General features: G+C 45.0%; 1 protein-coding gene across 1 annotated transcript; it reads left to right on the top strand.

The window, feature by feature from the left end:
• The first annotated feature begins 6,151 nt into the window (after positions 1-6,151).
• LRIT2 (leucine rich repeat, Ig-like and transmembrane domains 2) lies at positions 6,152-10,324 on the top strand. Its single transcript, XM_045783230.1, has 3 exons — positions 6,152-6,261; positions 6,785-7,566; positions 9,564-10,324. The coding sequence occupies exons 1-3, from the start codon at positions 6,152-6,154 to the stop codon at positions 10,322-10,324; spliced, it is 1,653 nt and encodes a 550-aa protein (XP_045639186.1).
• Positions 10,325-13,226: the final 2,902 nt, after the last annotated feature.

Consider the following 13,226-nt stretch of genomic DNA (forward strand, 5'->3'; position numbering starts at 1 on the left):
GGGGCGCGCTCCCCTCCAGATGCCTGCACACCTGCTCCGGTCCACTCTCCCTCTGCTCCTCCCACCTGCTTACTCTGACACCTGGGTCCACACCCACCCACTCTTGGCCGCCCGGGTAGCTGCTTCCTTGTACATTTACACACAGCGACAACCGCGAACACTTACTAAGCACTTACAGTGTGCCAGGACGTATTCTAAGTGCTTTATGTACATTAACTTAATTCAATCTCATCACAGCCCTTTGCAGCAGGCCCTTCGTGTTCTCCCCATTTTCCTGGAGAAGAAACCGGGGGATTAACCAACTTGCCTGTATCAGTCAGTTTTTTCTGTATAAGAAATAAAAACAAAATCTCAGCAGTAAGCAGCAGTAAGCACTCATTTTCACACAATGACAGGGTTGACCGGGGTGGCTCTGCTCCATGAGTTCTATCTGGGGCCCAGGATGGAGAGTCCGTGGCTACTTGGAGCAGACTTCTTTCTCGGAGGGGTCGGATGATATCAGAGGAATGAGCAGAAATACATGTTTCTTGAGAACTGGCACGCTGCCATCGCCGCCCATATCCTACCTGCCAAAGCGAGTCCCATGGCCAAAGCCAACTTCCACAGAGCAGCGAAGGACAGTTCTCCCAGGGAGGTGACGGTGGGGCAGGAAATAGTTTGCTGAGCAGTGATCTGATCTACCACATTGTCCACAATGTCCACAGCTAGGAGGTGGCTGGAATCTGGACCAGGAATGGGTCCTGGAGTTGGCAGTCCTTGCCACTCCCCTCTCCGGCGTCTTGATTATGTTTATGCGAACTCATTGACACTCACACACACGATGTCTTTATGCATTAGCCACACTGTACAGTCATATACACAGAGAGACACCCGCTGTGCCCTCCCTGTATACACTTAAGGATTCTAACATTTTTTCCTCTGGGTGCCATTCTGCCTAGATCATCATTTAATTTTCAATAAATTCTATAGGTTTGGATAATGCCAAAGAGACTCCTGCTCATTTACTCTTAGTCTGGAGGAATCTGAGTCTGAGAGGCCGTTCATGGTGGGGTGCACAGTACATTCAATGCTGTGGGGCACACGGCTCACCTCTGTCCCCATGTAGCAGTTATTTGACTGAAACTTACCTGGGTTCCTGAGGGTGTCTCAGGGCCTTCAGGAATTATTCAGGAATTTCCCATTTCACAGTGGGATTCCTGTACAGTTTGCTTAAAACTGGGAAACCGCTGAGATGTTGTCTCTGCATGCAAGTGAAAGTGAGTGTTCCCAGCCAAAGGGTCAAGGTTGTGTCTTGTCTGCAGGACTGAGCTCTAACGAGGGAAGCATCCAGGGTGTTTGGTGCCAAGGTCGTTGGATAACAACTGAGGAAATTTGGGGACAGCAAGTGATCCAAGGAAACTATTTTGCTGGTATCAACTAAGAGACCCCATATTGTGTTGAACCATTGCCAGATATGAAACAGTGTGATGTAATGATTTCTTTTTTTTTCTTAAAGATTTTATTTATTTATGAGAGAGAGAGAAGAGGGAGGGAGAGAGAGAGAGAGAGAGAGAGTGAGCAGGGGGAGGAAGAGAAGGAGAGGGACAAGCAGACTCTGTGCTGAGTGAGGGGCTCAATCCTAGGACCCTGAGATCATGACCTGAGCTGAAGCCAAGAGTCAGACCCTCAAACAGCTGAGCCACTCAGGTGCCCCAATGCAGTGATTTCTAAAGTTGCTGTACTCCCTCTCACATTTACAAAACACCTTGCAACATATGACCTTACAACATATTTTCCTGTTTTCTTTCATTTGATCTTTATAACAACCCATTATGGAGGCTGAGCTGCTTGATTTTACAGATGAAAAAACTGAAGCCCAATGAGTTGAATAATTTATAGAGGGTAGTGTTCGATTTTTCTTGGAGGGTCTAAGCCTTTGATAACTTTCTGCCAGGCTGCGGGTCTTTATTCAGTGTTGATCTCTGAGATGCAATCTATAGCAAGTTCACTATGGAAATGGATTTTTTCAAGTCATTGAAAACCATAAGAACCATAAGACTACCAGTACACTTGAGCATGGAATTTCCATATATGAATATTTTCTGTCCATCACCTGGAGGATACATCTGACTATAACTTACGGGCCATAGCCATTGGTAAGAGGAATTATTTGGTTGGAAGATGACAAAACCACTGTCTACATCATGGGTCAACAAACGTATATCCTGCAAAGAAAATCAGATAGTAAATATTGTAGGCTCTGTCACTACTACTCAACTCCTATGATGGAATGTGAAAGCAGCAGTAGACAATATATAAGTTAATGGGCATGGATGTATTTCAATAAAAGGTTATTTACAAAAACAGGTGGCAGGCTGGATTTGGGTCCCAGGCTATAGTTTTCCAAACTCTGATGTAGATTTATCAAGGTATTTCTGCTTTTGAGACCCAAGCCTCAATTCTGATTGTTTAATGTATGAGATTGATGGGCACTCCCCAAATTAGAACAAATATAAGTGCAATAGATTATTGACAGAGCCAAACAAGATTGAGCAATTATTGGCCCAAAGACAACTAACATCCAGTCAGTTTTATTAAACCTTGTTTAAAGAAAATTAAAGAATTGATAGCAAGAATTTGTTAGTATTTATCCAAATTCATGTGTGTGTGTGTGTGTGTGTGTGTGTGTGTATGTGTGTGTCTGAGAGAGAGTTCAAACTTTTCAATGATTCATTAAGACGTACTTTGATGGTCTTGATGGAATGACCCCCAAGATGGTCAGCATCCTAATACCCACCTGTCAGTCTTCTTTTGTGTGTTCTCTTTTCCCTTGTTTGCTCTTGTAGAGAAGAATCATCCTGGATTATGCTCATGAATGAATATTCATGTAACTGGAAAAAACGAATTCCCACTGTGAAAAAATAAAATGATGTCTGGTTTATATATTGGTCTTTTGGTATATGAGTCTGGTTAGTATAAGTTGGCCCCTGAAAACCTGCTTAGAGTCCAGGGAAAATAATTTCTGGTCTCCCAGTGATGAAGACCAGCCTGCACCACGGTGATCCTACAGCATGCTGTCCTTGGAAGCCTTGTTTGGAGGTTGATTAAAATTGTGGCATCTCCATCGTGTCTTTTTCTGACTGCAACATGGTTATATTCCTTTTGACCTAGGGAGAGGGTATGTCCCATGTCACTTATCTCAAGTTACACATGTAGATTGTAGGGTACAAAAGGCAAGTAACAGAAATTGTATTCTGGAAAGTGGATGTAGGCTACTGAAATTAGGCTATCACTCAAGGGACTCAGTTAACAATGTGTTTAGAGGTCCTAGAGCTGAAATTTTTGTTTTAACTATCATATAATCCAGTAGAGACAAAAATAAACTTAAAAGTACTTGACCATGTTATTTGATTGCAAAGGCATTGTAGTCAGGATAGGTTAGGCTGATGTTATGCTACCAATTATTCCATTTTGGTGGCTTAACATGAAAGATTTATCTCTGCTTTTACAGAGGTCTTGAGTCTGTGGGGAAGTGTGGATGGAGGGAGGGCTCTGCTCCATTTATTCACTCAGGGACCCAGGCTGATGAAGACTCCACCACCTGGAATATCAACAATTGCTGTAACAAGGGGAAAGAGAAACTGGAGAATCACATAGGGGCTTTTAAAACATTATTTCCTCTAACATTTCATTAGCCAGAATATTAGTCACCTATTAGTCACCAGCCTGCCTATTTTAAGAGAGCTTGGGAATGTAGTCATCTGTGTGTCTATCACAGGCATGCCACAGAGCATGGGTAGCCAGGAAGACATCTCAGATATGGTTGGCAGCAGAGGGAGGAGTGAGGGAAGAGCACCAGCTTGAGCAAGAGGGAAGACAGCATGTCTGCTTCTTGATATGTCACCTATTTCTCTGCCTGAGCCATCCCAAAGCTCTACTGACTTTGGGGTAGCATTTTCCGATCGAATAGATAGAAAACTGTCTTATTAAGCTTCTATTAAGACTAGCCAGAGAACCACCAGCAAGAAGTTAGTTATATCTAATTGTTTCATAAACAGAGTGACCCCCCTCTCTGACAACTATCTCTACCAATAACTCTAAGCACCAAGTTCCCTGAAAACATCCTGCAGGAAGGGAAATGGGGGTGTCATATTCTCAAACCCCTTCTCCTTGTTGTTAAATCTCTTGAGTTTAGGGACACCACCTAGTTATTCAAGGTAAATGACATAACCCAGCTTAAATTGTCCCGGTCTCTTGCCTTAATTGACAACACAGCTACACCCCTGTGCCCATATGCCAAATAAGAAAACCAGAAGATGAGGGGGTCAGAAGAGGAGAAGGAGCAGTGCAGAAGAGGCCTGCATAATTCCAGAGATGACATGCCAGTGGATGTTTTCTCAAGCTTTCAGCAAACTTATGGAAGATTAGGTTCAGCTGGATTCATTGGAAGAGGTTAGCATGGGATGAACAGAGAAGAAATTGTGGGGGATGGAGATCTCTTTAGGTCCTTATATTTTGAGGTGAGAAAAGAATTCACTAGTGGGTTGTGATGCAGTCATTTGAATCACATTTTTTTCCAAAAAGCAAGCTTGACAAAATCTTGGCCAACCTGGTGCAAGTCTCTGGAGTGAGATCAGAGTAGCTCCCAATCAGGCCAAACCCACTGGGCCCTTGGGCCTTCTTCACCCTCAATTGTTGTATATGGGTTTCTTTGGGAAGGGCATGATCTCATGCAAGCAATCTTTGCAGCTGAGCACGGACCCATTCCTTGAAGGGGGTCTAGACTGCACATCTCCATGTCTAGCACAAGCTTTGCACCCATTGCACTCTCTTTGTTTTGATTTTTACCTTGAGAGGACTTCAGAGATCTAGCCAGATTGTGGATCTAGAAAAGAAACTCGAACAAATATATCTGGCTTGGATGGCAAGCCTGGAGTGTAATCAGCTTAGTTGGTGACCCATTTCCCCCATCACTGGTTAACTACTAAGCGGATTTTCGTCCTTGAGGCCTTTTGTAGTGTATAATGTATATCATGAGTCTTAGGGGAACTCATGGAATGTCAATGTTCACCAGGAAGTACCCCAAGTAATAAGGAAGTAGACTATGCTGCTCTTCAAGAGTCTGTTGGTGTGGGAAGGGAATTAACATAACTACTGTATGCTAGGTACTTTATTTTATACAGCCTCAAAGTTTCCTAGAAACACTATGAAGCATTTATTAATTTCCTCACTTTGCAGTGGAGAAACTGAGACTCATGGAGGTTAAGTGACCTTCCAAAGATCTCAAGACAAGGAAGCATCAGCTAGAGAGAAGACTCCATGGCACAGGGTCTAAAAAGTTTTTCCCACCAGTGAATTCCCTTGCACCTAGAAAGTGTGTGCAGATGGCCAATAATTATTTGTTGAATGATTAAGGAGTGGCAGAACAAGTATCCAAAATCACATATATCTAAGTCTCTCATTTTTATCATGCGAAATACACAGCATTCAGGGAAAGTTGTGAGATCCAGGATAAGAAACACACTTTTGCTTAATCAGAAAATGCAGTCTTGTGGCTTAACCTCTGCACTATGATGCTTCTCTGACTTTGCTCATCCATGTGGCAGAGGCAGCTGTCTTAATGCAGTATAGGAATGAATCCATCACATGAGGTGTGGGGAGAAAGCCAGTGATGGGAGTGGTCACATCTTTGTCACCCACCATCTGCATTAACTTCTAGAGAGTGGTTGAAAATTCGAGCTTTCAGAAGTCAATTTTAATGGATGAAGAATGAGATGAATTCTGGCCAGATAACTGGAACCACAGTGCTCACAGTAGTATTACCTGCTTGTTTCTCAGATCATTTTGTAAGAAACTGAAGGAAGGCAGTACGAGTGCTGAATAGGACAACTGGCTTAGAGTTTGCTTTCCAGACTTAAGAATCAGACAAAGGGTGAATTTTGTGATATAGTGTATAAATATTATAACTTAAGCAAGTTAAGAGACATATCTCCCTCTTCATGAGTTCTTAATGAGCTTGTGATCTGGGCCATAACAGAACTCAGAGCATCCAGAGGCTTTGCCACTACTGTGCTGACCTACATCACCATGGATTACCAATAATAGGATTTGCCACTCGGAAGCTTGGACTATACTTATTCAAAACTTGCAAGGTAGTTCCGTACAGAGGAATATGGCTTCAGTTTCTCATTATTTCCTGCTAGTTCTGGTCTTTCTGGATTCACACGCAGCTCAACCATCCTGTCTGCCAGGATGTACCTGCTCAGAGGACAGTTTCGGCAGGTGCGCTGTGCTGACAGGATGCCAGGAGGTTGTAGGGGATGGGCTTTCTTTGGGGATGATGTGGAGTGGGAACAGGCCTAGATTTGGCAGGAAATCAACAAAATCTCTAGTTAGTGCTGAACTTTGGAGAACTGTGCACTTTTACCAAAATGGGTCTCTTTTATTTCATGTGAATAACATCTATTTTTTCTTTTAATTCATACATTTAATGCCAGAATAAACCTGTTCTCACTTCCCTGATGTTCATCTTTTTTGAAAGATATATGTATTTATTTTAGAAAGAGAGTGTGTGTGTGTGAGAGAGAGCATGCGTGAGTGAGGGGAAGGGTAGAAGGAGAGAGAGAGGTGAGGTAGACTCCCTGCTGAGCTGGGAAATCAATGCGTGGCTCGATCTCAGGACCCTCAGATCATGACCTGAGGGTAACCAAGAGTCAGTCGCTTAACTGACTGAGCCACCCAGGTGAGTCACCCCCTCTCCCATGTTCATCTTAAAGCTTTTGTGCTTTTGTGGTTTCTTGTACAGGGCTCTGCAATGCATGTCTCTCTCTTTGGGAAAGATCCCAAAGAACCATCCTGAAGAGTTAAAGCTGTTGAGAATTGAAAATTCACCCTTATTTGAACTGCCCCGAGGGTCCTTCATCAACATGAGCACGTTGGAATACCTTTGGCTTAATTTTAACAATGTCACTGTAATACACCTAGGAGCCCTGGAACACTTGCCAGAACTGAAAGAGCTGAGACTGGAGGGGAACAAACTCTGTTCAGTACCATGGACAGCATTTCAAGCCACTCCTCTCCTGAGAGTCTTGGATCTCAAACACAACAGGATTGATGTGCTCCCTGAGCTAGCTCTTCAGTTTTTGGTCAACCTGACCTACCTTGATCTATCCTCCAACAGACTTACAGTTGTATCCAAGAGTGTCTTCTTGAACTGGCTGGCCTACCAGAAACACCAGCAGCCTGGCTGTGGAGCCAAGATTCTCTCCAGCATGGTGCTGGCACTGCATAACAACCCTTGGCTATGTGACTGTCGCCTACGGGGACTTGTCCAATTTGTAAGGTCCATCAGCATCCCGGTCATCCTGGTGAATTCCTACCTGATATGCCGACGCCCTCTCTCCAAGGCAGGGCAGCTTTTTCATGAAACTGAGCTCAGTGCTTGCATGAAGCCACAGATCTCAACCCCCAGTGCCAGTGTCACCATCCAGATGGGACAGAATGTGACCCTGAGATGCCTGGCACGGGCCAGCCCTTCACCAACCATTGCATGGACTTATCCCCTGAGCATGTGGAGGGAATTCAATGGTAAGCCACAGGCACGTCTCAGTGTTTCTGGGGGAATAGTGAGGTCTTACAGCAACCCTACCCTCAGTAGGGAGGTTCTAAATTGGATCAGTGGTGAAGTAAGGGTGCGGGTAAGATTGGGATGGGCCTGAATTACACCCACCACAGCAGGAAAGTTTCCAAGATAGTGTTCCACTATTGGCATGATTTTAAATGGTTGCATACAGATCCCTATGGGATGTGTGTGTGTGTGTGTGTGTGTGTGTGTGTGTGTGTGTGTGTATCCATATGTGAATATATATATTGGAGTTGACCTGATATAGTGTATAAATATTATAAAATTATATATGAACAAATATGTTCTTTGAGAGTCTTCTAGATGCAAAATACTATACCATGTATTTTTAAATCATAGAATTTCTTACTAGGACTGATTCTAGATGTTATATATTACTTATTTCCTAAAATTCCTGGAGCAGACTCATTTGGGGTACTTGTTCGAAATAAGATTTCCAGGCCCCTGCCCTGGAGATTCAGATTCCCTGTGTCCAGGGGAGGGCCTGAGAATAATGTATATTAACAAGTGTTCCCTCTTCTTCCCTCCTCCTTCCCATGTAATTCTTACCATTGGGATAGGTTGGGAATTCCTAGATATTGACTGAATTTTACACTTCCCACCACTGTGTTGTTCAGACCTTATTGGCTTGAAGTTGTAATACTGGGACCCTGGGCGAGGAAGTGACCTCCATGGGACCCACCACTGGGATTCAAACCTGCCTCTCATGTCCTGAAACTCTATGCTCTGTTTTCATACCTCAGCTGGAATCACCTTTAATGGTACCCTGAAGGGTTGGGACACATCACAAGGCCAGGGATGGCCTCCTTTGGGATATCTTAAAGTTGTCTAGAAAACAACTAGAAATTGGAGTAAAACTTGAGAAATATAGTCAGTTACCCATATATTTGTTATGCATAGTGACAAACCGCTGGGAGACTTAAAAATACCTAATGAACTGAACTGTTGACTTTTCCCCCATCATTTTAATCACATCTTATTGGGTTGAGATTAAATACCAGTGAAGGAGAAATGTAGGATTTATTGTTGTAGCATCTTGAAGAACAGTGAGATGCATGCACATGTTTTTTTAATGCTCTGTAGTCAGTTTCTTTGGTACCGTGTTATACATATTCTCTCAGTAATAACAACAGCTCACACTGAACACTTACTATCAAACTTAGGGAATGAGTACTATTATCATCCCATTTTACTAATGAGGAAATTGAGGCCAAGAGAATCTAAGCAACTGGTCCAAGACCATATACTTAGTAAGGGATAGAATCTAGGCATTTGGCTCCAGGCTCTGAGCCTCTCTATATCTGGGAGATAAAAAGGCAATTCTTTTAAATATTTTTTTAAGATTTATTTTTTTATTTTAAAGAGAAAGAGAGAGCACAAGTGGGGGAGGGGCACGGGGAGAAGAAGAGAGGGGGGAGAAGCAGACTCCCTGCTGAGTGTGGAGCCCAACACGGGGCTCTATCTCACGACCCCGTGATCATGGCCTGAGCTGAAACCAAGAGTAGGATGCTTAACTGACGGAGACACCCAGGCACCCCAAAAAGGCAATTCTTGAAGCTCACAATATCACACAGTTGCAAGGGATCTCCCCAAAACCATGCTGTTAGCACAGCAAGGCTTCCGGTGGTGGTTTGGTGGGAGCAGCTAGTGAAGTTGGAAGTGGGGTCTTTATAGGCAGAAGAATGAGGTTCCAGATCAGTCACTGCCTCTGAACATCTCTCACTATGGGCAAATTGCTTAATCATTCCAACCCTCAACTTCTTATGTATAAAACTGGGTGCTTACCTTACAGGGTTGCTGAGAGGCAAATACCGGGCACCAATCACACGCTTAACAAATGATCACTTTCAGCTTAAAAAAAAATAACTGGCATTGCTGAACACTGTCCAGCTTTCTATCAGAGACGTGTTTATCAGAGCTGTGTCACTCTCTCTCCACCCAGTGTTGACGTCGTCTACTGCAGAAGATACTGCTCTGTCGGAACTGGTCATACCTGCCGCCCACCTGGTAGACAGAGGCAATTACACCTGTGTGGCCTCCAACTCCATTGGCAGGAGCACCCTCGTCATCTCCCTCCACGTCCAGCCCGCCCAGGCCCTGCCTGCACCCCATGCTCTCTCTTTCCCTTCCGATGGCAATGCCTATGTTGACCTGCGGGTCGTCAAGCAGACGGTGCATGGGATTTTGCTGGAGTGGTTGGCAGTGGCGGATGCCACGGAGGAGAAATGGTTCACCCTCTACCTTGCATCGGATGAAACGCTCAGGAAGGAGGTGGTGCACATCGGCCCCGGAATCAACACATACACCGTGGAGGACCTCCTTCCCGGCACTAAATATGAGGCATGTCTCAGCCTGGAGGGCCAGCCCGCACGCAGGGGCCGGTGTGTGGTCTTTGTGACGGGCAGAGACCACGGCGAGCTGGAGGCACGGGAGCACCTGCTGCACGTCACAGTGGTCCTGTGTGCTGTGCTGCTTGCGGTGCCTGTGGGCGCCTATGTGTGGGCAGCCCAGGCTCCCCACTGCTGCAGGGAGTGGGGGCTGCACTGCTGTCCTCAGCGCAGGAAGACCCCCAGGTGCCCCCAAGCAGCGCCGCAGCACCGGGACTGTGCCTACAGAGAGAACATAGCTGTCTGTGAGGATGGCCTGGGCCCCAGAGATGCTGAAGGGGATGAGGATAAAGACAGAGAGGAAGACTGGGGCTGAACAGCTCAGGCTGGACATGGTGGGGAGGGGGATACGGAGCATGGGCCTTTAGTCCCTAAACGGACACTCTGTGGCATCTCAACTTGGCTTGACCCATTTATTCAACACTATTTATTGAGCGCTTACTCTGTTCCAGGCACTGACCTTGACACAATGATCAAGAAGACACAATTCTTCATGGAAGGGATGCCTGTGGAGCTTTGACCTGTCCAATTAATTATCTTATTATACATGGTGGCTGGAAATCAATAAATGTTACTCTTTCCATATATATATATATATAGCCCTGTAACAATTACATAGAACGTGGCACATGTGCTATACCGTTGGAGAAAGGTAGAATTCTACTCCTTTCTACAGCCAAAGGGCTGACGCCCAGTGAGTTACGGTGACGTGTGCAACATCACCCATCTAGCCAACGGCAGGGCCAGCGCCCGAGAGAGGCTCTCATTCCATTGTTCCCTCTAAATGTCTGCTCTGCAGTATTCTTGGGTCTCCTTCAGAAAGTATTATTCTTCCCCAATGAGTCACCTAAGTTTGATGTTCCCAAGAGCTGCGCAGTGGGGCAATGAGAGGCTGGTGTCCCCATGAAAAGTCCTTGGTGCTCCTGAGAGCCTGGTGTGCCATCAGCACTGAGAAAAGGAGATTGGCTGCAGCCCAGGGCTTATGCTCCAGTGATTGCTAGAAAGGAGAGTTGCAAGGGCCATCGTCAGAAGGAACAGAATCTATATAATCTATATAATCATTATTATTATCATCTACGATGGGGGGTGCTATGGAATCCTGATTCCCACCTAGTCTCATGCGATTCTGAGCTTCAGGCTTATTTGTCTAGCCCTGTGTCCCTAGCGTCTCAGCACTGAGCACAAGTGTTTATTACATAAATGAGGCCATAACCCCCACTCTCTTCCCCTATTAAATGTTTCAAGCTCTCCTATTAAACCCCTGAGAGGTGACTGTCTCCTCTTATCTGGGTGCACATGGAGGGGAGGCTTCCCCATGAACCCCAGAGAACCCCATTGTCCTTCTAGGCAGACCTGCCGCTGGTGATCTTTCTCAGGATTTAAACCCACAGCTGTGTTTCTGCAGCTTCTCATGGGCTGCAGGAAAATTCTCTGCAGACTGTTGATTGTAAGCTGGTCTCCCTGCGACATTCCTAGAAATATTTCCTCCCTCCTTCCCACCTTCTTCACCAATTCCTACTCATCCTTCCAGGCCCATTTCATGTATCACGTCCTCCAAGGCCTCAAAAAACATAGCTACAGAGACATTATCACACCTAAGAACATATATGTTAAAATCGTATATACATATAGTTATATGTATATAAACAACACATACATGCATGTAATGCGGTAGAGAATTTGTTCATGAGAAATTTCCCATGATACACTCTGAAGAAACGTGGTCAGTGCAAGGCAAGCGTCTATCGGCCCCTGTGTGTTTTCCTCCGTAGGATCGGAGGCTATCCACGGGTCGTGGCGGGGACAGCAATTGTGAAGTGGCCTGGGGCTACCATGAAGGCAGGAGTGGATGTTCAGGCCTCTACTTCTGGCAAAGAAAGCTTCGTGGTGGGCATGGGACAGCGGCGACAGGAAGGGGGAAAGGGCCATGGAGGACATGTGTCATACAGCAATGAGAATCAGGAATTTGTCAGCAAGCAGGGGCAGCATTCAGCTGCGTCTAAGAACCTGGAAATTCAGGGAGAGGGAACACGGTCTAGAGAGGATTTCTGGGAATCTGATTATTTTAAGACCCTTAGATTGCTCTTTAAGAAAAAAATTCTAGGGTAAAGATGCACATTCTTCAGCTCGATTAAGCAATGTGACAGCAGGGGTTAAGAGCATAGGCTCTGGAACTCAGGAACCCGGGAACCCAGCTTCCTGGGCTCAAGTTCTGGCTTTGCTTCTTACTGGCTTTGTGCCATTGGGCAAATTACTCTATTGTTCTGTGCCTCAATTTCCTCATTTGTAAAATGAGGATAATAATACTACCCACCTCATAGGATTTTCCTGATGATAACTGAGATTTCACATGTAAAGCTCTGACAATGTCTGGCACGTAGTAAGCCCTCAATAAATGCCATCGCAATAAACGTTACCACCATTAAGAGTATCTCAATCTGTGATTTCTTTGTGAGTCAATATATAGATCAGGCCATTTGGAGAACCAGATCTTACTAGGATTACATGTGTGAGCGTGTGTGTGTGTGTGTGTGTGTATGAACAGATATATGTGCGATAATATAGTATCTATCCTAATACTCCTTCACATTCTGTTTAATTAATGTTTCAAAGTTGCTACAGTTTCAGGGACACCTGGGTGGCTTAGTCAGTTGATTTTGGCTCAGGTCGTGATCTCAGGGTCCTGAGATCCAGCCCTGGATCGGGCTCTGCGCTCAGCGGGGAGTCTGCTTCTCTCCTTCTCCCGCTGCTCTGCCCTTCCCCCACCCCAAATAAATAAATCGTGTTTTTTAAAAAAAGATGCTATAGTTTCAGACTCACTTGTCATGCTCTTGGGAATCTTATCTATTTAGAGCTTAGACCAAGTAATTTTAAGGCGAGTGCCTTTGGTTCAGGAGACGTTTGTAAGCAGAGCTACTTGTTTTTGGAATGAAGACTTTGCTGGCCCCACGCGTCTGTCTGCCATTGTCAACCTGAGGGAGGGGTTTTTGCCCTTTTTCTTTTTTCTTCCTTCCTTCGGGCTTGTTGGAGCCTGTAGACCTAACACCTGGAAGAGGGTCTGGCACGGACAGTATGCTCAGAACAGGTGCTAAAAGAACAACTGAGTGTGTTATTGATTAGTAAATAAATGACGGAACCTCATTCAGCTAAAAACGTGCATTTGCACAATTTCATGAAGTCACGTCCCAACACCATCAGCCTGTTGCTGCAAAATGAAG

This window comes from Ursus americanus, chromosome 6 (genome assembly GCF_024610735.1).
Source record: "Ursus americanus isolate L20-20 chromosome 6, mUrsAme1.1.p, whole genome shotgun sequence".
NCBI lineage: Eukaryota > Metazoa > Chordata > Mammalia > Carnivora > Ursidae > Ursus > Ursus americanus.

Coding starts and splice junctions, on each gene's coding strand:
- LRIT2 (XM_045783230.1), top strand. CDS start 6,152: ATGGCTTCAGTTTCTCATTATTTCCTGCTAGTTCTGGTCTTTCTGGAT. Junction 6,262..6,784: donor TCAGAGGACAGTTTCGGCAG/GTGCGCTGTGCT, acceptor TTTCTTGTACAG/GGCTCTGCAATGCATGTCTC. Junction 7,567..9,563: donor CATGTGGAGGGAATTCAATG/GTAAGCCACAGG, acceptor CTCTCCACCCAG/TGTTGACGTCGTCTACTGCA.